Source organism: Bos mutus, chromosome 10 (assembly GCF_027580195.1).
Source record: "Bos mutus isolate GX-2022 chromosome 10, NWIPB_WYAK_1.1, whole genome shotgun sequence".
In the NCBI taxonomy this organism is placed as follows: domain Eukaryota; kingdom Metazoa; phylum Chordata; class Mammalia; order Artiodactyla; family Bovidae; genus Bos; species Bos mutus.
The window spans coordinates 26168251-26195657 of NC_091626.1; the positions used below are offsets into that span (position 1 = coordinate 26168251).

The following is a 27407-nucleotide window of genomic DNA, read 5'->3' on the forward strand; positions in this document are numbered from 1 at the left end:
GGACACAGTGCCAAGAGTATAGTTATGAAAGGTGGTTAGCTACTGCTGTCCTTTCGTCAGCCCTACCAAAAAAAAAAAAGTAAAAGGTGTGGCTGTTCAAAAGTTTGTTGCAAAATCGTAGGCTTACTCCCCAGGGTAATCTGCCAATATTTTGTCAGTAAGAAGAAAGTGCGGGTTTAATTAAGAATACAGAAAGTGCAGCCATATTTAAGAACTAAGCCATTTCATTCCACAAAAAGAGACTGAGATGTTGCCAACACAGACATTGTGAAGGTAAATAAGTACAAGTTCCTAAGGGCATTCACCACAACTATCTTAATCAAAACTACCCCAGGCAGTGAGCATGTGGTATGTGCTCAGCAACAAAGTACTTAATTAATGTGAAAATTCTGTGTAATAGTAATAAACAATGATCAGTAAACAAATCAAAAAATTATCAGCAAGATAAACCCAAACATCAACTGACTGTAACAGACAAGAGAACACCTGAGACCACCATCGGGAGGAAGGAAAAAAGCAAAATAGAACAGAACAGGTTCCTACCTGGTTGCTTGGATCCAAGCCAGCATAAGAATTTCTTGAACTACAACCAACTGGGGGTGTGGCCTCTCGAATAAACTCAGCCATTTCAATTCCCCCACCGGGATCACTGTGGGAGAAAAAAAAAAGAGAAAAAGAGAGTAACTGTCCTTATTCTGACACCAATTGTTTTCTTTTAGTTTATTTTTTAAGTTATACTTTTTTTCTGTAAAACTAAGAGGCTCACATATTTAATACAGCAAATAGAAAAAAAATTATTCTTCCTTTGTAAATCCAATAATTTGAATTATTTTATAACCATGTCACTATTTCAAAATATTTAAAACTCTCTCCCAATCTCTCTACATCCACTCAGTATTAGAAACTGGCCTTGATTATAACTGTACCATATAATTGTACCATACTAAATATAGCATGCACTTTATGATATATTGCACTCTATGATATACAAGGACTTCCCTGGTGGCTCAGACGGTAAAGCATCTGTCTACAATGAGGGAGACCCGGGTTCAAGCCCTGGGTTGGGAAGATCCCCTGGAGAAGGAAATGGCAATCCACTCCAGTACTATTGCCTGGAAAATCCCATGGACAGAGAAGCCTGGTAGGCTACAGTCTATGGGGTTGCAAAGAGTCGGACACAACTGAGCAACTTCACTTTCACTTTATGATATATGCCATAAAACCACTGTAGCAAAGAGATGATTTGCCTTTTGTTTCCCAACGGCAAAGAGAAATTGGTCAGAAGGTAATGAGATCTTACACAACCTATTCTCTCCAAGAGTACAGTCTAAGCTGCCTAACACAATAAAGAACATGCATGAGAACGATAATTCTGGTCAAGTTATTTGTATCTGTACTTCTAAAGTTAACAGAATTTCACCGGGACACTAACTTGTTTTACAGAATTGGAAACCTAAGATTTTAGATTTGTATGTGCTGAATTAGAAGGCACAAGTTTAAAAAACTGAAATGATGCTATGTAGTAAAAACAGGCATTGCTGCTGCTGCTAAGTTGCTTCAGTTGTGTCCGACTCTGTGCAACTCCATAGACGGCAGCCCACTAGGCTCCTCTGTCCCTGGGATTCTCCAGGCAAGAACACTGGAGTGGGTTGCCATTTCCTTCTCCAGTGCATGAGAGTGAAAAGTCAAAGTGAAGTCGCTTAGTCGTGTCCGACTCTTCGCAACCCCATGGACCGCAGCCTACCAGGCTCCTCTGTGCATGGGATTTTCCAGGCAAGCGTACTGGAGTGGATTGCCATTGCCTTTTCCGAAAAACAGGCATTACAAAGACATAAGAGAAAAGTACTAGTTCAAATAACCGAGAAGTCCACTTAAAGTACTTAAAGATAATGGCATCCCAAAATAAGGAAAAAAGACCACGACAAATTTCAAAGCACTTAAGACCATTTTATAATAAGGTTCCTCTAGAACAAACTTTTAGAATAATTCAGGTGGGAATACCAGACCACCTGATCTGCCTCTTGAGAAATCTGTATGCAGGTCAGGAAGCAACAGTTAGAACTGGACATGGAACAACAGACTGGTTCCAAATAGGAAAAGGAGTACGTCAAGGCTGTATATTGTCACCCTGCTTATTTAACTTATATGCAGAGTACATCATGAGAAACGCTGGACTGGAGGAAGCACAAGCTGGAATCAAGATTGCCGGGAGAAATATCAATAACCTCAGATATGCAGATGACACCACCCTTATGGCAGAAAGTGAAGAGGAACTCAAAAGCCTCTTGATGAAAGTGAAAGAGGAGAGTGAAAAAGTTGGCTTAAAGCTCAACATTCAGAAAACATTCAGAAAAAAACATTCAGAAAAGATCATGGCATCTGGTCCCATCACTTCATGGGAAATAGATGGGGAAACAGTGGAAACAGTGTCAGACTTTATTTTTCTGGGGTCCAAAATCACTACAGATGGTGACTGCAGCCATGAAATTAAAAGACGCTTGCTTACTCCTCGGAAGGAAAGTTATGACCAACCTAGATAGCATATTCAAAAGCAGAGACATTACTTTGCCAACAAAGGTTCATCTAGTCGTTTTTCCTGTGGTCATGTATGGATGTGAGAGTTGGACTGTGAAGAAGGCTGAGCGCTGAAGAATTGATGCTTTTGAACTGCGGTGTTGGAGAAGACTCTTGAGGGTCCCTTGGACTGCAAGGAGATCCAACCAGTCCATTCTGAAGGAGATCAGCCCTGGGATTTCTTTGGAAGGAATGATGCTAAAGCTGAAACTCCAGTACTTGGGCCACCTCATGCGAAGAGTTGACTCATTGGAAAAGACTCTGATGCTGGGAGGGATTGGGGGCAGGAGGAGAATGGGACGACAGAGGATGAGATCGCTGGATAGCATCACTGACTCGATGGACGTGAGTCTCAGTGAACTCTGGGAGCTGGTGATGGACAGGGAGGCCTGGTGTGCTGCAATTCATGGGGTCGCAAAGAGTCGGACACGACTGAGCTACTGAACTGAACTGAATTATTATCATAATTATCATAATCCTATCTTTTGCCCCAAGTTTTTTATTCATTCTACCTGATACAGAGTCTATGAATTTTTTATCTATCATTACCAAGAATAAAAGCTCTAACATATACGCTGAACATTATTGTGGACATAGTTTATTTTACCATTTGGCATCTAATTCAACCTCCTTGTTAACAAAAAGAAAAAGCTATCCCAAATTCTTCTGGTGAATCACCTCAACCCAAGCTCTCATATGGCTGCGGTAATGCTGACCCCACTCTCAGGGTTAGGGGGAAGCTCTACTGGCCAAAGTCAATCAGTATATCCCAATCTCTTGGTCTAAACAATTAGTAGTTCCAGAATAAGCACATGACCCAACTCAGGTCAGAGCACTTTACTACTGAGAGAAGAAACTTCTTTGTATCTGCTTGTCTTAAATGCTGAGAAGAAGAGTCACAGAGCTGCTGTAGCCATTTTACAACCGTAAGGGGAGAACCTGTCTGAGGAACCAACTAAAAGAAAAGCACAGCCTCGTAAGAGGAACCAGAGTCAGGAAGTTACTTGAAATTCTGCATACTGCCACATCTGATGACATCCCTTAAACAGAGACTTTACACTATTGTGAGCCATAAATTACCTTAACCCTGTTTAGGTGGGATATTCCATCAACTGTAATCAAAAGATACAGGTAAATAGAACCTGCTTACAAGTACACCTTCCATTTATGCATTTATCACTAAAGCTGTTTGAATTCTAGTGTGTTGTTTTAAATTAATGGTCTAATAATCATCATGTCCTTATTCGCTTACTGGGTCCCTAAGTCTAGGCCACTGACTACAGTTGGCTAATTAATGTCTAACAATGGAAATCAGCTTTCTAACTTTTTGTTAGTTGCTCAGTAGTGTCCGACTCTTTGAGACCCCATGAACTATAGCCTGCCAGGCTCCTCTGTCCATGTGATTCCCCAGGCAAGAATACTGGAGTAGGTTGCCATTTCCTTCTCCAGGGGATCTTCCCAAACCAGGGATTGAACCCGGGTCTTCTGAATTGCAGGCAGATTCTTTACTGAGTTACCCATCTATAAAAACAAGATATAATGGAACTCAGTTATGAATATGAAGGCAGACTCTGTGTACAAATGTCCATGTGTGAGAAAACTGAAATATGTTCAAGTGTGCTGGACATTTGGTGTTAAGTCACACAGGCTATCTAGGCCAGAATGAGAAATACTTTTCTAATTTGCCAAAATCTTAAGTGTGTATATACAAGCAGTTATCACCCACTGAACGAGTGATGAGTGATAACCAGCAATATTACTGCTAACTCCACTGGAAAGCATCCTCTAATTCAGATTGCAAAGAATCAGAAGATGGTGAGCAAGGTGAAAACCAAGGAACAAAATGTTCGATACCACAGAAAGGACAGACAGCTCTCATCTTCCCTAGTACCTATGCATCAGCTGTAATGATACGTAATTCACATATCATGCAATTCATCCACTGAAACTGTGTGATTCAATGATTTTTAATATATTCATAAAGTGAATGTGGTGAGGCATCCATCCCACAGTCAATTTTAAAACATCTTTATCATCTCAAAAGCAAACCCATTTAGCTATTAACCCACCACCCTCCTCCCATCAGCCCTCAGCAACCACTAATCCTTTGTAACTGGCTTCTTTTACTTAGCACAATGTTTTCAAGGTTCATACATGGTGTAGTATGTATCAGTGCTTTATATCTTTCTCTGGCCAAATATTCCATCGTAAAGATAGGACACATTTTGTTTATTCAATCATCAGTTGATGAATCATCTTTCTTAGTTTTATACATCGCTTCTGAGAGCAAGTTCAAATGATTACAATTAGAACATAAAATTAATAACCAAGCAAAATTTACTAAATATTTAATATATTCTAGTCACAGGGGCACATGTTTTATTTGCATTTTCTCATGAAACATTCCCCTAAAATCTATGCTATAAACACTATCATCCTCATTATACAGATAAAAAAACTGAAAACTGAAAGGTGTAAAAACTTCCCTAAGTTCTCAGAGGAGTATACAACGTAAGCCAAGTCAATGGTATACGGAATTCAGGTGGGAAGGGAGGACATCAATAATACTTACTCAGCACTCTACAGTGTATTATCATATCTGTTCTGCTTTTTTTCCTTACACACGAGAATGTAGATACTCATAATCAGTAAGGACTGATATAAGATTTGAACACCAGGTCCAAGTCTAAAGACCACAGTCTAAGATATCAATAATGCCTTTTAACAAATAGGCACTGAAGTTCTCTTTCCAGTTCAAAACAAAAAATAAACTCCATTATCTACAGAAGGTTTCTTAACATCAGCACGATTGACATTTCAGGCCACGTATTCTCAGCTGCTGGGAACCATCTTGTGCGTTCTTAGGATGGTCAGCAGCATCCCAGAGTTCTATCCGCCAGATGCTGGTAGGATTTCTCCCTGTGATAACCAAAAGTGTCTTCAAATATTGCCAAGTATCTCCTGTGGCGGAGGGTCATCTCCAGTGGAGAAAAAATAATCTAGATCTAATGCTCAATGGTCAACACTGAGTGGAAGGAGGGGGAGAAAAAAAGATGAAAGAAAAAACAAATAGTTCTTTTTATAGAAACAAACTAAATCCTCTTGCAAACTTGCTGTACCTTTCTCTTCTCTACAAATTAAGAAGCAGAACTTTTAGTCAGTTATCAGTGTCCTAATATATAAATTGACTGAGTAAGAATTTTCTTTACTAGTAAGGCTTGTAGATTTTCAGCAATGGTGATTTCAGCACATACCTGGAAAGTAAGTAGTTTACAATTCCCACAGAAGCAAAGTGGTCTACTTTCTTCAGTTCAGTAGACCGAACTGACCAAATTCAGGGAATCACTACCTTTACAACTTAATTTCCTCATTTGTTTAAAAAACAAACAAACAAACAAAAAACAGGTACAAGGGAAAGAGGAAAGTAGAAAGGGTCTAATCTGAATTATAAAGAAGATGTCACAAATCAATTTGTTGATAACTAATATCATTAACAGCTCAGGCTTTAACTAGAACTTCACAATACCACCTCAGTACTAAATTTACAAATCTAATCAAGACCACAAGGATGTTCATAAAAGCATGAATAGATAAAAACAAAGTCCCTAAACAGAATAAATCTTCAGAAAATTTAGCCTAAAACTCACCTGAGTATATTTTAAATGGATCCTTAATTTACAATATTGCAAGCATCACTGCATGAGAAACAGAAAAAAGATATATTCTGTTTTCACATATTCACATTCTAAAATTCAACGTGCTAATTTCCTCTCCTGAAACGTTAAAAATGTAGTACATATATAAATGACGCTGATTCTTTAAGATCAAGGTTTAAGATCATTATTTCTGAGCTTCCATACCTCAGCCAATGGCAACCAGAAGCAGCAGCCATGAGCCCTACTGCATTTGCTCATCCATGCAACAAACTGACAGCTCTAATGTACCAAGCACAGTGAGAGGCTCTGAAAATAAGTGCATTTGTTTTCCTGTTCATTTCTGTTCCTCAGAACAGAGATTTGTAAGTGGGAGACTGAGGGAAAGGAGATGCCAAAAGCAAATTCTGCAAAAAAGATCTTATTTAATGGTGACGCTTCAAGATACTCTCTTTAAGATTAAAGAAAAAGATGTACACCAATACTATTTCAATTTAATCATGTGTTAGAAGTTATAGCCAATGAAAAGTTAAATAAGAATAAGGCATAGAAAGGAAGAAATAAAACTGTCATCATTTGCAGCAAATCAAGAAATAACCTACAAAATTTAACCATTAATAAGGGAGTTTAATAAGGTTGCCAGAAACAAAGTAAACTACTACATTTAAAGGGACAAAAACAAAAAGTAATTAGGAAAAGTTGATAGAATTTAATAAAAGCTATGAAAGCCTTTTAATGGAGAAATGATAAATCTTTACTGAAAGACATTAAAGAAGACTAAATAAGAAATGCAAATCAAAACCACTATGAGGTACCATTTCACACCAGTCAGAATGGCTGCGATCCAAAAGTCTACAAATAATAAATGCTGGAGAGGGTGTGGAGAAAAGGGAACCCTCTTACACTGTTGGTGGGAATGCAAACTAGTACAGCCACTATGGAGAACAGCGTGGAGATTCCTTAAAAAACTGGAAATAGAACTGCCTTATGATCCAGCAATCCCACTGCTAGGCATACACACTGAGGAAACCAGAAGGGAAAGAGACACGTGTACCCCAATGTTCATTGCAGCACTGTTTATAATAGCCAGGACATGGAAGCAACCTAGATGTCCATCAGCAGATGAATGGATAAGAAAGCTGTGGTACATATACACAATGGAGTATTACTCAGCCATTAAAAAGAATACATTTGAATCAGTTCTAATGAGGTGGATGAAACTGGAGCCTATTATACAGAGTGAAGTAAGCCAGAAGGAAAAACATAAATACAGTATACTAACGCATATATATGGAATTTAGAAAGATGATAACAATAACCGATTATGCGAGACAGCAAAAGAGACACTGATGTATAGAACAGTCTTATGGACTCTGTGGGAGAGGGAGAGGGTGGGAAGATTTGGGAGAATGACATTGAAACATGTAAAATATCATGTAAAAAACGAGTTGCCAGTCCAGGTTCGATGCACGAAACTGGATGCTTGGGGCTGGTGCACTGGGATGACCCAGAGGGATGGTATGGGGAGGGAGGAGGGAGGAGGGTTCAGGATGGGGAACACATGTATACCTGTGGTGGATTCATTTTGATATTTGGCAAAACTAATACAATTATGTAAAGTTTAAAAATAAAATCAATCAATGCAAACAAACAAACAAAAAAAAAGAATAAATAAATGGAAAGATTCAATATTGTAAGGATATCGATTTTCAGCAGAGGAATCTACATATCCAATGTAATGCTAATAAAAACTCTAAGTCCTTGTAGACTTTGCCTAGCAGACTCTAAAGTTTGTATCAAAGATCAAGAGTAGCAAAGTCACTCTTGAAAAAAAAAACAAGGTACAAGGTTTGCCCCACTAGGTATCAAGTCTTGTTACAAAGCTATAGCAATTATGATTTGTGTGGTAACTACATAGGCATAAACTATATTAACAGAACAGATAGAGCCCAGAAACATACCCACCATTTATGATAAAGTGAGTACCACAGATCAAAAAGGAAAAGATAGTCTTATAATAAATACTGATTAAGCCAGTTATATATAAAGAAAAACAAATCCTAAATCCATACCTGACAACAGAACATAATAATTTCCAGTACAACTGAAATGTGAAAACAAAGAAACATGAAATTTTAAAAAGACAATCTCTGAGAGTATTTCTTGATATCTGGGTAGAAAATAATTTCTTAAATAAGACAAAAAAACATTAATTACCAAAAAAAAATCAATAAACTATAAATTTAAGAAATGTATGATAATCAAAAGAAATCTTAAGAAAAGCAAAATGACAAGCTATAAACTGGAAAAAGACATCTGTAATGTACATAACCAACAAAGGAGTAATATAATGAGTATATATTTTTAAAATTTACTTTTAATTGAAGGATAATTGCTTTACAATATTGTATTGGTTTCTGCCATACATCAACATGAATCAGCCATAGGTATACATATGTCCCCTCTCTCTTGAACTCCTTCTTCTTAACAAAAAAAGGAGAACTCCAAAGAAAAATGAAACAAGAAATAAACAGGCACTGGAAAGAACAGAAAGCTTAAATGGACCACATATGTGGGGTAAGATGCTCTGCCTCATTAGGAATCAGAAAGGTTAACTATTGATAGAAGTCAAAATAAGACACGTCTAACACTCAACTGTTAAAATGGAAAACTAGTAAAACTTACAAAAACAACAAAATCAAATATTCAGGCTATGAAACAAGAAGGACTTTCACACACTAGTGGTGAAAGTAAAAACTGGTATTATTGTTTTGGCAAACAGTTTGGAATTACCTAATAAAACTGAATGTGAAAATGCCCTGTGAACCAGCTTGCGAATGTCAGATATACACATGTGGCCAAAGAAACATATGATAATGTGTTATCTGAGCAAAAAACCTAGAAATAATCTGAATGACTATCAACAGAAAAATGGATAAACTGTAGTCTACTCCAACAGTAGTAGACTATACAAGAGCAAACACAAATAACAGCTGGAAGCATCAACATGCGTAAGTCTACAAAATATGAAATTCTGCACAAAAAAAGCCCTTCACAGAGAAAAACAGACAGTATGATTGTCTTTAGGATGTCTTAGGCAGGCAAAATTAAGTAATAATAGGTTTAGGACTATCTACAAAGACTGTATAACAGTAAACCAAGGGAATTTTAAATAAAGATCACTCCTGAAAGGAAAAGAGTAGAATGAAATGAGAAAGACTTATATTTGTATAATATCCTATTACTTAAGTTGTGTTGTGGTAAGTATTCACTTGGTTATTATTCTCTAAATTATACATATACTTGATATACTGTTTGAAATATACATTTGACAATAAAATTTTTTTGAAAACTAAAATAGAAAAGATAAATAACATAAGCATTAAGAATATATACAATTATCCAGAACTAATCATATACAATTTATACAGAACTAGTAAGAGCTAGCAATTACTGAGTTGTTCCACGTATCAAAAATAGTTCTAAGTGCTTTGCATATATGATCTCATTTAGCCTCATAATCCTAAAAGATGATGCTGTGAAAGAGCTGCACTCAATATGCCAGCAAATTTGGAAAACTCCAATCCCAAAGAAAGGCAATGCCAAAGAATGCTCAAACTACCACACAATTGCACTCATCTCACACACTACTAAAGTAATGCTCAAAATTCTTGAAGCCAGGCTTCAGCAATATGTGAACCGTGAAATTCCTGATGTTCAAGCTGGTTTTAGAAAAGGCAGAGGAACCAGACATCAAATTGTCAACATCTGCTGGATCTTTGAAAAAGCAAGAGAGTTCCAGAAAAACATCTATTTCTGCTTTATTGACTATGCCAAAGCCTTTGACTGTGTGGATCACAAGAAACTGTGGGAAATTCTGAAAGAGATGGGAATACCAGACCACCTGACCTGCCTCTTGAGAAACCTGTATGCAGGTCAGGAAGCAACAGTTAGAACTGGACATGGAACAACAGACTGGTTCCAAATAGGAAAAGGAATATGTCAAGGCTGTATACTGTCACCCTGCTTATTTAACTTATATGCAGAGTACATCAAGAGAAACGCTGGGCTAGAAGCACCAGCTGGAATCAAGATTGCCGGGAGAAATATCAATAACCTCAGATATGCAAATGATACCACCCTTATGGCAGAAAGTGAAGAAGAACTAAAGAGCCTCTTGATGGAAGTGAAAGAGGAGAGTGGAAAAAGGTGGCTTAAAGCTCAACATTGAGAAAACTAAGATCATGGCATCCGGTCCCATCACTTCATGGGAAATAGATGGGGAAACAGTGGAAACAGTGTCAGACTTTACTTTCTTGGGCTCCAAAATCACTGCAGATGGTGACTGCAGCCATGAAATTAAAAGATGCTTACTCCTTGGAAACTTATGACCAACCTAGACAGCATATTAAAAAGTAGAGACATTACTTTATCAACAAAGGTCCATCTAGTCAAGGCTATGGTTTTTCCCGTAGTCATGTATGGATATGAGAGTTGGACTATAAAGAAAGCTGAGCACTGAAGAATTGATGCTTTGGAACTGTGGTGTTGGAGAAGACTCTTGAGAGTCCCTTGGACTGCAAGGAGATCCAACCAGTCCATCCTAAAGGAGATCAGTCCTGGGTGTTAATCGGAAGGACTGATGCTGAACCTAAAACTCCAATACTTTGGCCACCTGATGAGAAGAGCTGACTCATTTGAAAAGGCCCTGATGCGGGAAAGATTGAGGGCAGGAGGAGAAGGGAATGACAGAGGATGAGATGGCTGGATGGCATCACTGACTCAATGGACATGAATTTAGGTAAACTCCGGGAGTTGGTGATGGACAGGGAGGCCTGGCGTGCTGTGGTTCACGGGGTCGCAAAGAGTCAGACACGACTGAGGGACTGAACTGAACTGAATCCTAGAGATAGTACTATTATTTGTCTCATCATCCAGATGAGGAAGCCAAGGCATAAAAGTTTAACTCCCCCAAGGTCACACTATCAGGAACTGATTCAAGCCCCTGGCAGATTAAGTGCAGAATCTACATTCTCTTTGCTTACCCACTAAATGGGGGTATGCATTTCATAACAGAAATAGAATAGACTTAAGAACTATGTAGAATCCACTAAAAAATTTATGCACATACACATATACAAGGGAGTCCCTTGGACAGCAAGGAGAACAAACCAGTCAATTCTAAAGGAAATCAGTCCTGAAAATTCATTGGAAAGACTGATGCTGAAGCTAAGCTCCAGTATTTTGGTCACATGATGCAAACAGCCGACTCATTGGAAAAATCCCCTATGCTGGGAAAGATTAAAGGCAAAAGGAGAAGAGGGCATTAGAGGATGAGATGGCTGGATGGCATCACTGATGCAGTGGACATGAACTTGGGCAAACTCTGGGAGATGGTGAGGGACAGGGAGGCCTGGCATGCTGCAGTCCATAAAAGAGCCAGACAAGACTGAGGGACTGTACAACGACCACACAATGTCTCTGAGTGAGGCTTTCTATTTTAAAAGCTGAGTTCCCTCCAAATTTAATACATTTATCATCAAAATTCTACTGAGATTGTATGGAGAATGAGCAGACAAGGGAACATATCACAAAAAACTAAGCATACGCATGAGAATAACTAAGATAATATTAAAACAGTGATGAGCTATTCACACTGCTAAGTATTAAGCATACTAGAAAGCCAGTGTATTATAAGCAAAGAGATCAATGGGGCAGAAAACAGAGCCCAGAAATGGACATAATAATGCATTATTCATTCACTGTTGTTGGTCCTAACAAATCTGAAAAAAAAATTAGAAATGTTCTTCAGATTGACTACAAGTTAAAAATAAAATATAAAATGGTAAAAATACTGAAAGTACACACAGATGAAAATTTACATAATTTGGGGGAAAGAAAAATATCTTACAAAACTTGATATCAAAGACAGAACTAATAAACTTGCACAGAACAGATCATAAAGAAATTAACTGTGGCATATAAATACATAAATAAAATGCCAAAAGTGAGGAAAAGTATTTGACATAAAAGATGAGTTGATATCCTTCATAAGTATCTTCTCCAAACCAACAGTAAAAAATTAACCACTGATAGGAAAACATACAACTCACAAAATAACAAATTTAACTGGAACAACATAAGGAAAATGCCTCCATTTCACTAGTAATCTGAAAACTGAAAAAATTAAACAATGATATATTTACCAGCTTGTGAAAATACTAAATAATCAGTGCTACCAAAAGGGGGGGGGGGGGAAAACCTCCAACTGCTCATCACAATAATTAAAACGTTAAAACTCTTTGGACTTTGGCAATATATATTAAAAAATGTGGCATAGTTTTTGAGTAATTCTACTTCTGCTAAATCATGATAAAAAAATTTTAGTCATTTAAAATTTAAACATCACAGTGATCTAATACTTGAATTTAAATTAGAAAATAAATAACTAAAAACAAGATAGCTAAATTAAGCTATTGTATACCCATAAAATGGAATACTGTGCAGTCATTAACAATACTATCACAGGGGAAAAAAAAATACTATCACAGGAAAAAAATGTTTTCACTAATTTGAAATATTTCCTGAGTACCTATTAGTGCAAGACACTGTTCAAGAACCTAGGAATAAAATAGTTTGTAGGAAAAACAAGGCACTGCCTTCAAGAAACTTATAAATGCAAACAAATGATTAAGATTATTTCAGATAGTGATTTATGCTATGAATAAATTATCACAAGAGTAAAATATCTGTTCAATGAACAAATGAGATAATCATGTTAGGGATGAAGGAAAATGTAACTGAAAAAGGACAAAGGCTGTAAGTGCACTGAAGATGTCACAGAAATACTGCCCTGTCTTAGAAGATGAATATCCCCTTTTAATGGCATTATTTACCTTGATATAATATATTATACTGAGTGGAAACATGGCATAGTGGTTAAAAGCATGGACTCCAGAGCCTGAATGCCTGGATTACTTGATCCTTCTCACCTTACTTTCCACATCTGTAAGTCAGGGATAATAATAGCATCCATCTCATAGAATTGCTTCTGAGGACTGCATGAGCTTAAAAATGTTGTATGCTCATAAAGCAACAATTGAAGAGTTACAATAGGGACACCTATTATTTCTATGAAGTCACAACCTTTTGACTGTAACAACTAAATTCCTCTGGCTGAGGCTGAGGTAACAGGGTAGAATGTGACTGAGAGCAGCAGGGAGAATATTTTACCTGAGACAGGAAAAGAAAGCCTCTAGGAGGGGGTTACCACTACACAGGAATCAGTCATGCTAAGGTCGAGGGAAGGAACAGCTAAGTTTCTAAGGTAAGAATATAAAATTGAAAAAAAATTTACAATAAAGGGAACACTGCAGATTATAAGTGTCAAGTAAAATATCATCACAACTTAAGATGCATACACATTTTATATAAAAGTATATAAGTATATGTACATACATGTAACTACATATATGTATAAGAAAAATGCTTTGATTTACGAAGTCATATTTTATTATTTCTTTAACTTGTTTGCCACTGCTTTTGGTCTTTGGTGTGTTTAATGATTATACAATTATGATTATTATCATTCAAACATGTTGTTCATTAATAAGGCCAAGGATACCGATTTATCTCCAGATAGTCACCTTTGCTATTGTCTAATGTGACAATCATACCTGTCACTGTATTGATACTGGTAAAACCAGGTGAACAGAAGAGGCCTGACACAATAATCACATCACCGGACACAGGCATCACTGTACATCTTTAAAAACTGAGTGGCACAAGTTTCCTTACCTCGGGCCATTGCTATCTTTTCTCCGTGTTGAACAGTTGCCTTGCTCAGTTTTGGATCGCTGATCTGTGAACTCATTTGCGTTCCTATCTACAATCTCTCCAGCATCCAGGGCTCTGTGGAGTCGATAGTTGACCATCTTCAGAACAATGAAAACAGCAGCTATCACAGGACAATAAACTGCTACTATAATCATGGAAGAAGGAAGGGCCTTAAAGAGAAAGAAAAGATAGGCATTTTAAAATCTTTTATACTTTATTCAACTAGAGAAATCTGTAGCTAAAATAACAAACACACACATTCTCACACAAAGCAACGACTGTGTTCCTAACACTAAACTGTAAAAGTATAAGACAGCACTATCTAATACAGTAGCCACTTGCTACCTATGGCTAGCGAGTGCTCGAAATGAGGCTAGCCCAAACTGAGATGTGCACTAAGAGTAAAATAACAATGGGTTCTGAAAATTCAGCATGGAAAAAAGGGTGCAAAATATCTCAGTCTTTATATTAGTTGTTGAAATATATTTAGATTATATTGGGTTAAATAAAATATATAATGCAGCTTCCAGAAAATTTTAAATTACCTACATGGCTCACGTTACATGCCCAGTGGACAGCACTGGTATAAATAAAGTTCATGCCAAAAAGCTTATAATCCAAACAGAGAGTTAATGTATCACATTACATAATATGTGAATAAGACAGGGTTGTCCTCCAAATATAAATAATCCTTGTTTATGTGCTCCCTGTTAACTTTTTTTACGATATAAACACACTCATTTCCTTGGGCAGCAAGGTAAAGACACTGTGTTCACTATCTATGCTGACCTCACAGTCTCTTAAAAAATAAAAGTTGTTAATAATTAATCTCATAGATTAACTATGAGAGAAATTGTAGAATTGGGGGAAAAAAATTTCAGGTCTGCCTTTCAAAACAAAGAGTTAACCAGAAGGTCATATTTCTCAATATCTCCTTTAATCAGACATTTTTCCTGAGAGCGTTTAACCATAAATTTGTAACTAGTAATACAACTACCATTACCCTGAGGCCTTTCTTTGCTGTCCCATAGTAAGTCACAGTTCAATATCTAGCTATAAGAAAAAAACTGAACAGCAGTTTTGCTTCCAAGTTCAAAACACTAAATTCATTCAGATTATTCTTTTAAGTCCAGGCTCTCTCCTTGTGTGGTTTGGGATCTTTGTTGCCAACTACTAAAGTAGCTGGTGCTTCTACTGAGCTACAACATAAACAATCATTGGTCTATTTGGAGACAAAAACGGAACTTAAATTTTTATTAGCTTTAAAGTTGTCTGCTCTGTCCTTGTGTAACAGAAAAGGGAGTAAAAATAAAACAGCAAAAATAAATCTGGCAAATGAAAACAAAAATTAGCAGAATTTCAAAGCAGTATGCCTGGGAATGGGGTGGTGAACCATAGGTACTAATCCTGTCCTAAACCATAAATTCCATCCATCAGTAATATCTGAACCAACTTTCCTTAATACCTTTCCAGATAAAGAAAAACTAGACAGCAATAACAAGGGGACTGCCTTCCTTCCAGAGTCCACCCTCAAATCCATCAGTCCTGTGGCTATTTCGCTGGGCACAAAGGGTCAACTGGGGGAAGAATTAAGAACCATTTTTCTAGAGCTACAGTGGGACAGTCAATTGGCACTGGGATCTAGCTTTTCTACTGGTATACCTGAAGCTTGGGGATGCTACCTTTACTTAATCATCCTAATGGAAAATTTCTTTTGGCTTATTCACCAAAAAAAAAAAGAAAGAAAGAAAGGTAAGTGCATAAGCTAAATCCTACCAAGTGCAGAATTCAGTTCCCTATCTGTACCACCTTTCACTTCCGGCAGACAGAGAATGCTGGGGGAAAAAGGAAGATGAAGGTCTTAGTAACCAAACATTGTCCGTAAACTTGAAAATGACAATTAATTAGAGGTAAAGGAAGAGGTTAGGTCATAAAGAAAAGGATTTTTTTTTTTTTTTGGCCACACTGCCCAGGATCTCAGTTCCCAGACCAGAGACTGAACTCAAGCCATGGCAGTTGAAATGTGGAGTCCTAACCACTGGATCTCCAGGAAAATCCCCAAAGGAATTCTTTTATTTTTATCTCATCTTTTTAGTCTAAAGAGTATGTATTTTACTACATAGGCAGAACTTTTGCACAAGTAAGTGAGGTAGTCACTTCTGAACTTTAGGACAATCCCATTCCTCAAGGCACCCCATGGTAGGTGGGTATTGGGGGAGATGTTTATGAAAGTGTTACAAGGAACTGGGAAGAAGAACCAGGAAGTAGTAATATCTTTAACTGCTTAGTATTTTCAATACACCTATCTATATTAGCTTCCAGTAGGGTTTATCCCATTACTTGTGGAGTCCCCAAAGGAATGTTTTTAACCTTAGAGGTTTCCCATGGAGGCTGCCCCCAAAGGACTCATAAAGGCCCTCGTATCACAACCACAGCTTGAGGAATTCAGCCCTCTTGCCACAGTCCCCTTCAGGGGGTTGAGGTTAAGGATTCCAGGTTAAGTTTTTCCTTTCAGAGGATGGGGCTGCAGAAGACAAGAAACTATTCCCATTGTCAAGATTCAGACATACATGCCCAAAGAAAAAATCTCAAAATATAATTTTCTATAATTCCAACTACATAGTTAGTCAAATTGATTTCAGCAGGCCACCTGGGAACCTCTCACAAGCTCAGAATATATTTTCCCCAAGGCACTGGCTTACAAATGAACCATTGAAACTTGAGCCTACCCATATTCCTGCCCTCTCCAGGAAGCTCAGACAGTAAATAATCTGCCTACAATGCAGAAGGCCTAGGTTCGATTCCTGGGTTAGGAAGATACCCGGGAAAAGAGAATGGCAACCCACTCCAGTATTCTTGCTTGGAGAATCCCATGGACAGAGAAGGCTGGTGGGCTACAGACCGTGGGGTTGCAGAGTCGGACACGACTGAGTGACTAACACATACACACATACGTATTTCTGCACGTTAGAATTTTATCTACATACTATTTTAATATGAATAGAACTATTAAAAATACTAAATCTTTTTCTGTTTACACTTGCATTTTATATTTATGTCACTCTAAAATAAAACATGTACTTGTATTTACATTTTTATCTACAGTAGAATGTGCTTAGGAAAGCAAACATTAAAAAATACATATCAACAAGCTGGAAAGAGACCAAAGTAATATATACAGTACATACAGGCCACCATCAATATACATGTGTTAGGAGTAAAGATAGGCAGCTTAAAACATATACAAGAAGACAGAGCACAAATGCGAAAAATAAGGGAGGGAATAAAAGTCCTAAGAAATAAAAGTAAGGCTGTCTACTGATGGACTAAAATTATCTTCCATATTTTATAGGAATTTTTCTATACTTTAAATTTTCCCAACAAGAAAAGAAAAAGCTATGAGATGATCTGAATCTGTAAATTCTGGTCAAAGTCAATGTCTTTAGTTAAAATGTTATACTTGAGTGCAGGCTGAGTTGCTTAAGGCGTGTCCGACTCTTTGTCACCCGTGGACTGTAGCTCACCAGGCTCCTCTGTCCATGGGATTCTCCAGGCAAGAATACTGAAGAGGGTTGCCAGGCCCGCCTCCAGGCGATCTCCCAACCCAGGGATGGAACCTGCATCTCCTACTTCTCTGGCACTAACAGGTGGGTTCTTTACCACTCTATTTCTACCCTCCTGTTTCATAAAACAATTTTGTTCAGTTCATTTACATATATCTTTAGTTATCTAACTAAAAGCCATCATGAAAAAAAAAAGCCATAATGAGTTATCTAACATAGGCTTACACAGCACATTATCATCATTTTGGCATATATCATTTAAATTATTACATTTTGAATATGTATGATGTTACTGCAAACTGTGTTTATAACAGATACCCATTTGTGTTTTATTAGGAAAATTTTTATTCCTTTTCTGTTCATCTCATAAATGCATATTCCTATCTCCGTATCAACAAAAAGAAGACCAGGAGCTGACTGTGGCTCAGATCATGAACTCCTTATTGCCAAATTCAGACTTAAATTGAAGAAAGTAGGGAGAACCACTAGACCATTCAGGTATGACCTAAATCAAATCCCTTATGATTATACAGTGGAAGTGAGAAATAGATTTAAGGGCCTAGATCTGATAGATAGAGTGCCTGATGAACTATGGACTGAGGTTCGTGACACTGTACAGGAGACAGGGATCAAGACCATCCCCATGGAAAAGAAATGCAAAAAAGCAAAATGGCTGTCTGGGGAGGCCTTACAAATAGCTGTGAAAAGAAGAGAAGCGAAAAGCAAAGGAGAAAAGGAAAGATACAAGCATCTGAATGCAGTGTTCCAAAGAATAGCAAGGAGAGATAAGAAAGCCTTCCTCAGCAATCAATGCAAAGAAATAGAGGAAAACAGCAGAATAGGAAAGACTAGAGATCTCTTCAAGAAAATTAGAGATACCAAGGGAACATTTCATGCAAAGATGGGCTCAATAAAGGACAGAAATGGTATGGACCTAATAGAAGCAGAAGATATTAAGAAGAGATGGCAAGAATACACAGAAGAACTGTACAAAAAAGATCTTCATGACCCAGATAATCACGATGGCGTGATCACTGACCTAGAGCCAGACATCCTGGAATGTGAGGTCAAGTGGGCCTTAGAAAGCATCACTACAAACAAAGCTAGTGGAGGTGATGGAATTCCAGTGGAGCTATTCCAAATCCTGAAAGATGATGCTGTGAAAGTGCTGCACTCAATATGCCAGCAAATTTGGAAAACTCAGCAGTGGCCACAGGACTGGAAAAGGTCAGTTTTCATTCCAATCCCAAAGAAAGGCAATGCCAAAGAATGCTCAAACTACCAGAAAACTGCACTCATATTACACGCTAGTAAAGTAATGGTCAAAATTCTCCAAGCCAGGCTTCAGCAATCTGTGAACCGTGAACTTCCTGATGTGCAAGCTGGTTTTAGAAAAGGCAGAGGAACCAGAGATCAAATTGCCAACATCCGCTGGATCATGGAAAAAGCAAGAGAGTTCCAGAAGAACATCTATTTCTGCTTTATTGACTACGCCAAAGCCTTTGACTGTGTGGATCACAACAAACTGTGGAAAATTCTGAAAGAGATGGGAATACCAGACCACCTGACCTGCCTCTTGAGAAACCTGTATGCAGGTCAGGAAGCAACAGTTAGAACTGGACATGGAACAACAGACTGGTTCCAAATGGGAAAAGGAGTACGTCAAGGCTATATATTGTCACCCTGCTTATTTAACTTATATGCAGAGTACATCATGAGAAACGCTGGACTGGAGGAAACACAAGCTGGAATCAAGATTGCTGGGAGAAATATCAATAACCTCAGATATGCAGATGACACCACCCTTATGGCAGAAAGTGAAGAGGAACTCAAAAGCCTCTTGATGAAAGTGAAAGTGGAGAGTGAAAAGGCTGGCTTAAAGCTCAACATTCAGAAAACGAAGATCATGGCATCCGGTCCCATCACTTCATGGGAAATAGATGGGGAAACAGTGGAAACAGTGTCAAGACTTTATTTTTCTGGGCTCCCAAAATCACTGCAGATGGTGAGTGCAGCCATGAAATTAAAAGGCACCTACTCCTTGGAAGGAAAGTTATGACCAACCTAGATAGCATATTCAAAAGCAGAGACACTAATTTGCCAACAAAGGTCCATCTAGTCAAGGCTATGGTTTTTCCTGTGGTCATGTATGGATGTGAGAGTTGGACTGTGAAGAAGGCTGAGAGCGGAAGAATTGATGCTTTTGAACTGTGGTGTTGGAGAAGACTCGAGAGTCCCTTGGACTGCAAGGAGATCCAACCAGTCCATTCTGAAGGAGATCAGCCTTGGGATTTCTTTGGAAGGAATGATGCTAAAGCTGAAACCCCAGTACTTTGGCCACCTCATGCGAAGAGTTGACTCATTGGAAAAGACTGATGCTGGGAAGGATTGGGGGCAGGAGGAGAAGGGGACAACAGAGCATGAGATGGCTGGATGGCATCACTGACTCTATGGACATGAGTCTGAGTGAACTCTGGGAGTTGGTGATGGACAGGGAGGCCTGGCGTGCTGCGATTCATGGGGTCGCAAACAGTCAGACACGACTGAGCAACTGAACTGAACTGAACTGATCTCCATAACTGAGTAACATACATTGTTTTATCGTTAATAATTCATTATGGCATTCAAAACTTGCAGTTGCAACAGTCGATCATGACTTAGTGACTAAACAACAACAAACTCTCATAGTTATAGTTACCATAACTATACTAAATTTTTTAGGACTTAGAAAACCATGTTGTTGAAAACACAATAAAGCAACTGGGGAAAATAAGTAAGCAAGCAAGCAAGCAGCAGGCAATATTTCAGATAATATGGTAATTCTTTCTTTGTTGAGGGACAGTTGTGTGGTAGAATCTAGCCTTACAAAGGCATACCTATATGAATCTATACTTACACAGGCATACCTCAGAGCTATCATAGGTTTGAATTTAGAGCACTGCAATAAAGTGAGTCATGAGAGAAATCACTATTTATGGCAACTATAGTCTTAAGAAATGTATTTCTTAAATAATGAGAATTGAAATTAGAAATTATTCTTGATCCATGGGCTGCAGAATGGCTACTGTGTTAGTAAATATGAAAAAAACATGAATATCATTGTACATCTCTAGCTGAGCTCTTAACAGGCCAGGTATGTTGTCAATGAGCAGTAATATTTTGAAAGTGATCTTTTTTTCCTTTATAAAAAAAAAAAAAACTCAAATGAAATTATTAGAACATAAATTGAGAGGCAGTAATGTTTTGTTTTTAATTTAAAAAATTTTTTTTATAATTTTTAAAGGTTATTTTTCATTTACAGTTATTACAAAATATTGGCCATATTCCCCATGTTGTACAATATATCGCTGAGCCTATCTTACACCCAACAGATTGTACCTCTCACTCCTCTACCTTTATATTGCCCCCCTACCCCTATTGGTAACTAATAGTTTATCTTCTATTATCTGTGAGTCTTTGTTACATTCACTAGTCTGCTTTATTTTTTAGATCCTACATGTAAGTGATATTATATAGTACTTCTCTTTCTCTGTCTTGACTTATTTCACTTAGTATAATGCCCTCCAAGTCCATTCATATTGCTGCAAAAGGCACATTTTCATTCTTTTTTATGGCTAGGTAGTATTTCATTGCGTATATATATACACCACTCCTTCTTTATCCATTCATCTGTTGGATTCTTAGGTTGCTTCCATATCTGGCTATTATAAACAATGCTATCATCATTAGGATACATATTTTCAAATCAGTGTTTTTTTTTTTTTTTTTTTTTTAAGAAATACACACAGAAGAGGAACTACTGGGTCATACAGCAGTTCTGGTTTTAGGTTTTTTGAGAAACTTCCATACTGTTTTCCACCATGGCTGTACCAATTTACATTCCCACCAACAATGTACTGCTAAGTCACTACAGTCGTGGTCCAACTCTGTGCGACCCCATAGATGGCGTCCCTGGGATTCTCCAGGCAAGAACACTGGAGTGGGTTGCCATTTCCTCCTCCAATGCATGAAAGTGAAAAGTGAAAGTGAAGTCGCTCAGTCGTGTCCGACTCTTAGCGACCCCATGGACTGCAGCCTACCAGGCTCCTCCGTCCATGGGATTTTCCAGGCAAGAGTACTGGAATGGGGTGCCATTGCCTTCTCCCAACAAGGTACTAGAGTTTCCTTTTCTCCACATTCTAACCAATATTTGTTATGTGTCTTCTTTCTGATGACAGTCATCTCGACAGGTGTGAGGTGATATTTCATGGTGGCTGTGATTTGCATTTCCCTGAAGATCAGCAATGTTGAGCAACTTTTCATGTGCCTATCGGCCATCTACATTTCCTCTTTGGAAAAATGTCTATTTGGTTCTTCTGCCCATTTTTTAATTAGGCTGGGTTTTTGGGTTTATTTTGCACTGAGTTGTATGAGCTGATTATATATGTTGGATATTAATCCCTTACCAGTCATATCACTCGCAAATATTTTCTCCCATTCAGTAGGCTATCTTTTTGTTGTGATGGTGGTTTTCTTTGCTGTGCAAACAATTTTAATTAGGTCCCATTTGTTTATTTTTGCTTGTATTTCCTTTACATTAGGAAGACAGATCCAAAAAAATACTGCTGCAATTTATGTCAGAGAGTGTCTGCCAATATTTTCCTCTAAGAGTTTTATAGTATCCAGTCTTACACTTAGGTCTTTAATCCATTTGAACTTCAGCTGTCCAATTTTCTGAGTACCACTTGGAAGAGACTGCCTTTTCTCCCTTGTATAGTGTTGACTCGTTTGTCGTAGATTAATTGACCATAAATGCAAGGACTTATTTCTATTGATCTGTGTGTCTGTTTTTGGAAAGGTACCAATGTTTTGCTTTACATATATTTTTCTGAGTAAACCTAACCATCCTGGAAAAAGAATGGGGTATCCTATACTAAGAACCATCTTGATTCATATCTCCTTTTCTAAGTTAGTTTACTTGACATTCTGTTGTATGAGTCATTCTTTTAATAGTTTAATCAGTCTAAGTAAATCCCTGAGTAAACTGATAAAAAAATTAATCATATGGTAAATATGAGGACCAGAAGCTATCTCATAAAGTCCAACTTAAACTGCTTAACCTATTTCTTTATTCTGTCTCTGATATATTCTATTGAAATAATTTTTTAGAATTTATAGTAAGTGAAAATAAGAAATCTATCACATGACTTTGCGATTCTGAAGAATAGAAGCTAGGTCATTATCTTTTTACTATACCTCAAAAAAAACACAACAGTTCAGGGTATATTCAGTGAGATTATCTTAGAGGCAAATATATGAAAAATAATGGAATTCTTTGTGCACTTAATAGCCATACTCCTATAAAAGTAGGGTACAATATAAGCACAAATAACAATGGTTCAGATTTAAGGCTTAAAAATCAAAAGATTTAATTCAGTAACAAAAGCATTAAGCCATAGGAAAACTACAAGGATCAATAAAAATATTTTTAAATAAAATATGAATACACAAAAAATAGGTTATCAAGCATTATTATTTGATTGTATATTCTTTCATGTTTCACTAAAAACAGAATGCAATAAATTGCAAGTTGAGATCTAACACAAGAATGAAAGTCAGTTAAGATTTACAAATTAAAAGTATACTAGCAAATTTCCCTAGTGGCCCAGTGGTTAAGAATCACCTTGCAATGTAGGGCCACAGGTTTGATCCCTGCTCTGGGAAGATCCCACTTGTCACAGGGCAACTAAGCCCATGAGTCACAACTACAGAGGCCACACACTGCGACTACTGAAGCCCCACACACAGCAACTCGAGAGGAGCCCCACTTGCTGCAAGTAGAGAAAGCCCATCCATATGGCAAGGAAGACCCGGCACAGCCAAAATTTTTAAAAAAGTATACTAGCTCTCTTAAGAGTATTAACAGAATGCATCTATCATTCTTGCCCTGAACTCACTCAACTGGCTTGAAACAGAATGATGGTATTGCATGCTATATAATCCATTTCTAGTTTAAAAGTAAATGCTCAAATAGGCAATGTATCACACACCAGAGTTTACGTGGGTAAATATGAAAGCTGCCCAACAGAAAAAAAGAATGAAGGGAAGTACAGTTTATCTTACTGCTGCCACTTCCTCAGTTTCCATAATGGTAAATGACACACTCAACTCAAGGAATAAGAGTTTTATTCATTCACTCAACATACATTTATCGAGTACCGATTTAAGCCCCAGCTACACTGCAATAAATAAGATCCTTTCTCTCTCCTGGAGCATCTTAGGAGAATGACTATGCTTTTACCAAGTGCTACGTGCTTAAAATGGCAAAGTATCTGTCTCACAACAATCCTTTGAAGAAAGTACTATCACTGTCTACATCTCTTACAAATAGGAAAACTTCAAGGCTTATGAAGTCATTGTCTGTAGCTGGTAAACTGGCAAAAACAGGATTTACATCCAGTCTAACTTCAGTGGTTGAGAACCTGAGTTTTTAACCATTATAAGTAGACAGTCTCCTTCCAAGGCAATGGTAACTTTTTTTTCATTGCTGCCATCTTAAGGAGTCGTTTGAGACATTTTCCCCCTAAGTGTTCCCTGTGAAATAATAAAATATACATATATTGGTTTCTGTCCCTGGTTCCTGCACAGAGCTCCTAAACACTTTTGATTTCCTAAATGAAAAGGGCACAAAGAGCATCTGTCACTCTCATTCCTCACATGTAAATCCCTTGGAATTTCCTGGGTGATAGAAAGGCCTGTTTTCTAAAGAGGTGACTCTGGGTGGGCTCCTGAATTGGGGCTGGTCACCAGAAAGACCAAGCCATGATTAGAAGCTTGGGATTTTCAGCCTCATCCTTCAAGCTCCATACGGTTTGAAAAGGGCTGGAAATGGAGTTAATAACTGATCAGGCCTGTGTGAGGCAATCTCCATAACATCCCAATAGTATGAAGTTCCGAGAGTTTCCAGGTTGGTGAATACAGAGAGGTGATGGCGGGCTGCACACCCAGAGAGGGTATGAAAGCTGGGAACTCTTTCCAAAAAAGTTCCAGCCCTTGAAATAACTGTGCCTCTTGCTGCTACTTACATATTCATGAGGACAACAATTTCAGATTTTGTTCATAAAAAACTGGAATGGACAGGATTTAAACAGACAGCAAATGCTGCATCTCTGTAGCTGAAGTGAAGAAGCACATGTAATAGCAGCAGCAATGGCAAAAACAAATAGTATTTTAAGTAAACACAGCAGGGGAAAAGGCCCGCATAAGACCAATAAGTGAAAGGATATTAAATTTTAACAAAACCCATTGATAATACAGGCATACCTTATAGATATTGTAGGTTTAGTTTCAGACCACTATAATAAAGTGAACAACACAGTGAAGTAAGCCACATGAATTTTTTGGTTTCCTATATATATATACACACACTATACTGTAGTCTATTAACTGTGAAATAGTATTATGTCTAAAAAAAAGCACATACCTTAATTTAAAAATACTTTATTGCTAAAAAATGCTAACCATAATCTAAGACTTCAGCAAGTCATAATCTTCTTACAAAAGTAACATCAAATATCACTGATCATAATAAAAAATTTAGTAATAATGAAAATTGTGAAATAATGTGCGAATTACCAAAACATGATACAGGGACACAAGAAAACAACACTGTTGGAAAAATGGTGCCAACGGACTTGCTGAACGGGTTGCCACAAACCTTCAACATGTGAAAAAATACAATACCTATGAAGCATAATAAAGGGAAGCCACAACAAAATGAAGTACGCCTGTACATGCTACAAAATCTGGCTAACTCAGCCCTCCCTCCAAAATGATGAGTAAGACAAATTATCTCACTGAGAACCATAACTAAATTGCAGGAGATTTATAATGGGCTTCCAATGTATTCACATAATATGCTAGTTCAGAAGGGGAGCCAAGATTAAAGATATAATTAGATGGTGATTTCAAGGGCAGCTCTGAGAGTTCTAGACTCAGAATAAATACTGAAAAAGATCCGGGGACACTTAGTTCACCCCAGTCAATCACAAGAAGGCTTTCAGACACAGATTAATCAGAAGAGTATCTTGCATGACTGTAGAAGAGCATGGTGGAAAGTGACCGTGATGGTCATCTTGAGGCCAAAGGGAAGAAACAACAGAGGCAGTCTGTATAACCTTGAACCAGTGGTTTAACTTCTAGGAGCCTTTGTTTCCTCACTAGAAAAACAGGGATAGTAACGGTATCTTCATTTCACAGAGCTACAATAAGTATTAAGTGAGAAAACTTGAAAGGAGATAGTGCATGGGCATATAATAAAACAACTATTCAATGTTGTTAATAATATTTGGACAATGTAGCGACAAAGGTCCATATAGTCAAAGCTATGGCTTTACCAGTAATCGTGTACGGATGTGAGACCTGGACCATAAAAAAGACAGAGCACTGAAGAATTGATGCTTTTGAACTGTGGTGCTGGAGAAGACTTTTGACAGTCCCTTGGACTGCAAGGAGATCAAACCAGTCAGTCCTAAAGATCAGTTCAGTTCAGTTCAGTCGTTCAGTCGTGTCCGACTCTTTGTGACCCCATGAATCGCAGCACACCAGGCCTCCCTCTGTCCATCACCAACTCCCAGAGTTCACTCAAACTCATGTCCATCAAGACAGTGATGCCATCCAGCTGTCTCATCCTCTGTCGTCCCTTTCTCCTCCTGCCCCCAATCCCTCCCAGCATCAGAGTCTCTTCCAATGAGTCAACTCTTCGCATGAGGTGGCCAAAGTACTGGAGTTTCAGCTTTAGCATCATTCCCTCCAAAGAAATCCCAGGGCTGATCTCCTTCAGAATGGACTGGTTGGATCTCCTTGCAGTCCAAGGGACCCTCAAGAGTCTTCTCCAACACCACAGTTCAAAAGCATCAATTCTTCGGCGCTCAGCCTTCTTCACAGTCCAACTCTCACATCCATACATGACCACAGGAAAAACCATAGCCTTGACTAGATGGACCTTTGTTAGCAAAGTAATGTCTCTGCTTTTGAATATGCTATCTAGGTTGGTCATAACTTTCCTTCCGAGGAGTAAGCGTCTTTTAATTTCATGGCTGCAGTCACCATCTGTAGTGATTTTGGAGCCCAGAAAAATAAAGTCTGACACTGGTTCCACTGTTTCCCCATCTATTTCCCATGAAGTGGTGGGACTGGATGCCGTGATCTTTGTTTTCTGAATGTTGAGCTTTAAGCCAACTTTTTCACTCTCCTCTTTCACCTTCATCAAGAGGCTTTTTAGTTCCTCTTCACTTTCTGCCATAAGGGTGGTGTCATCTGCATATCTGAGGTTATTGATATTTCTCCCAGCAATCTTGGTCCAGTTTGTGTTTCTTCCAGTCCAGCATTTCTCATGATGTACTCTGCATATAAGTTAAATAAACAGGGTGACAATATATAGCCTTGATGAACTCCTTTTCCTATTTGGAACCAGTCTGTTGTTCCATGTCCAGTTCTAACTGCTGCTTCCTGACCTGCATACAAATTTCTCAAGAGGCAGATCAGGTGGCCTGGTATTCCCATCTCTTTCAGAATTTTCCACAGTTTATTGTGATCCACACAGTCAAAGGCTTTGGCATAGTCAATAAAGCAGAAATAGATGTTTTTCTGGAACTCTCTTGCTTTTTCCATGATCCAGCGGATGTTGGCAATTTGATCTCTGGTTCCTCTGCCTTTTCTAAAACCAGCTTGCACATCAGGAAGTTCATGGTTCACAGATTGCTGAAGCCTGGCTTGGAGAATTTTGAGCATTACTCTACTA

At 38.0% G+C, this 27407-nt stretch overlaps 1 protein-coding gene across 1 annotated transcript in view; it reads right to left on the reverse strand.

The window, feature by feature from the left end:
- PCNX1 (pecanex 1) overlaps positions 1-27407 on the reverse strand; it is a 184123-nt gene that overhangs the window by 140043 nt on the left and 16673 nt on the right. Inside the window, 2 exon segments of the mRNA XM_070377628.1 lie at positions 544-649; positions 14025-14233. Of these exon segments, the coding sequence (XP_070233729.1) occupies positions 544-649; positions 14025-14233 (315 nt within the window).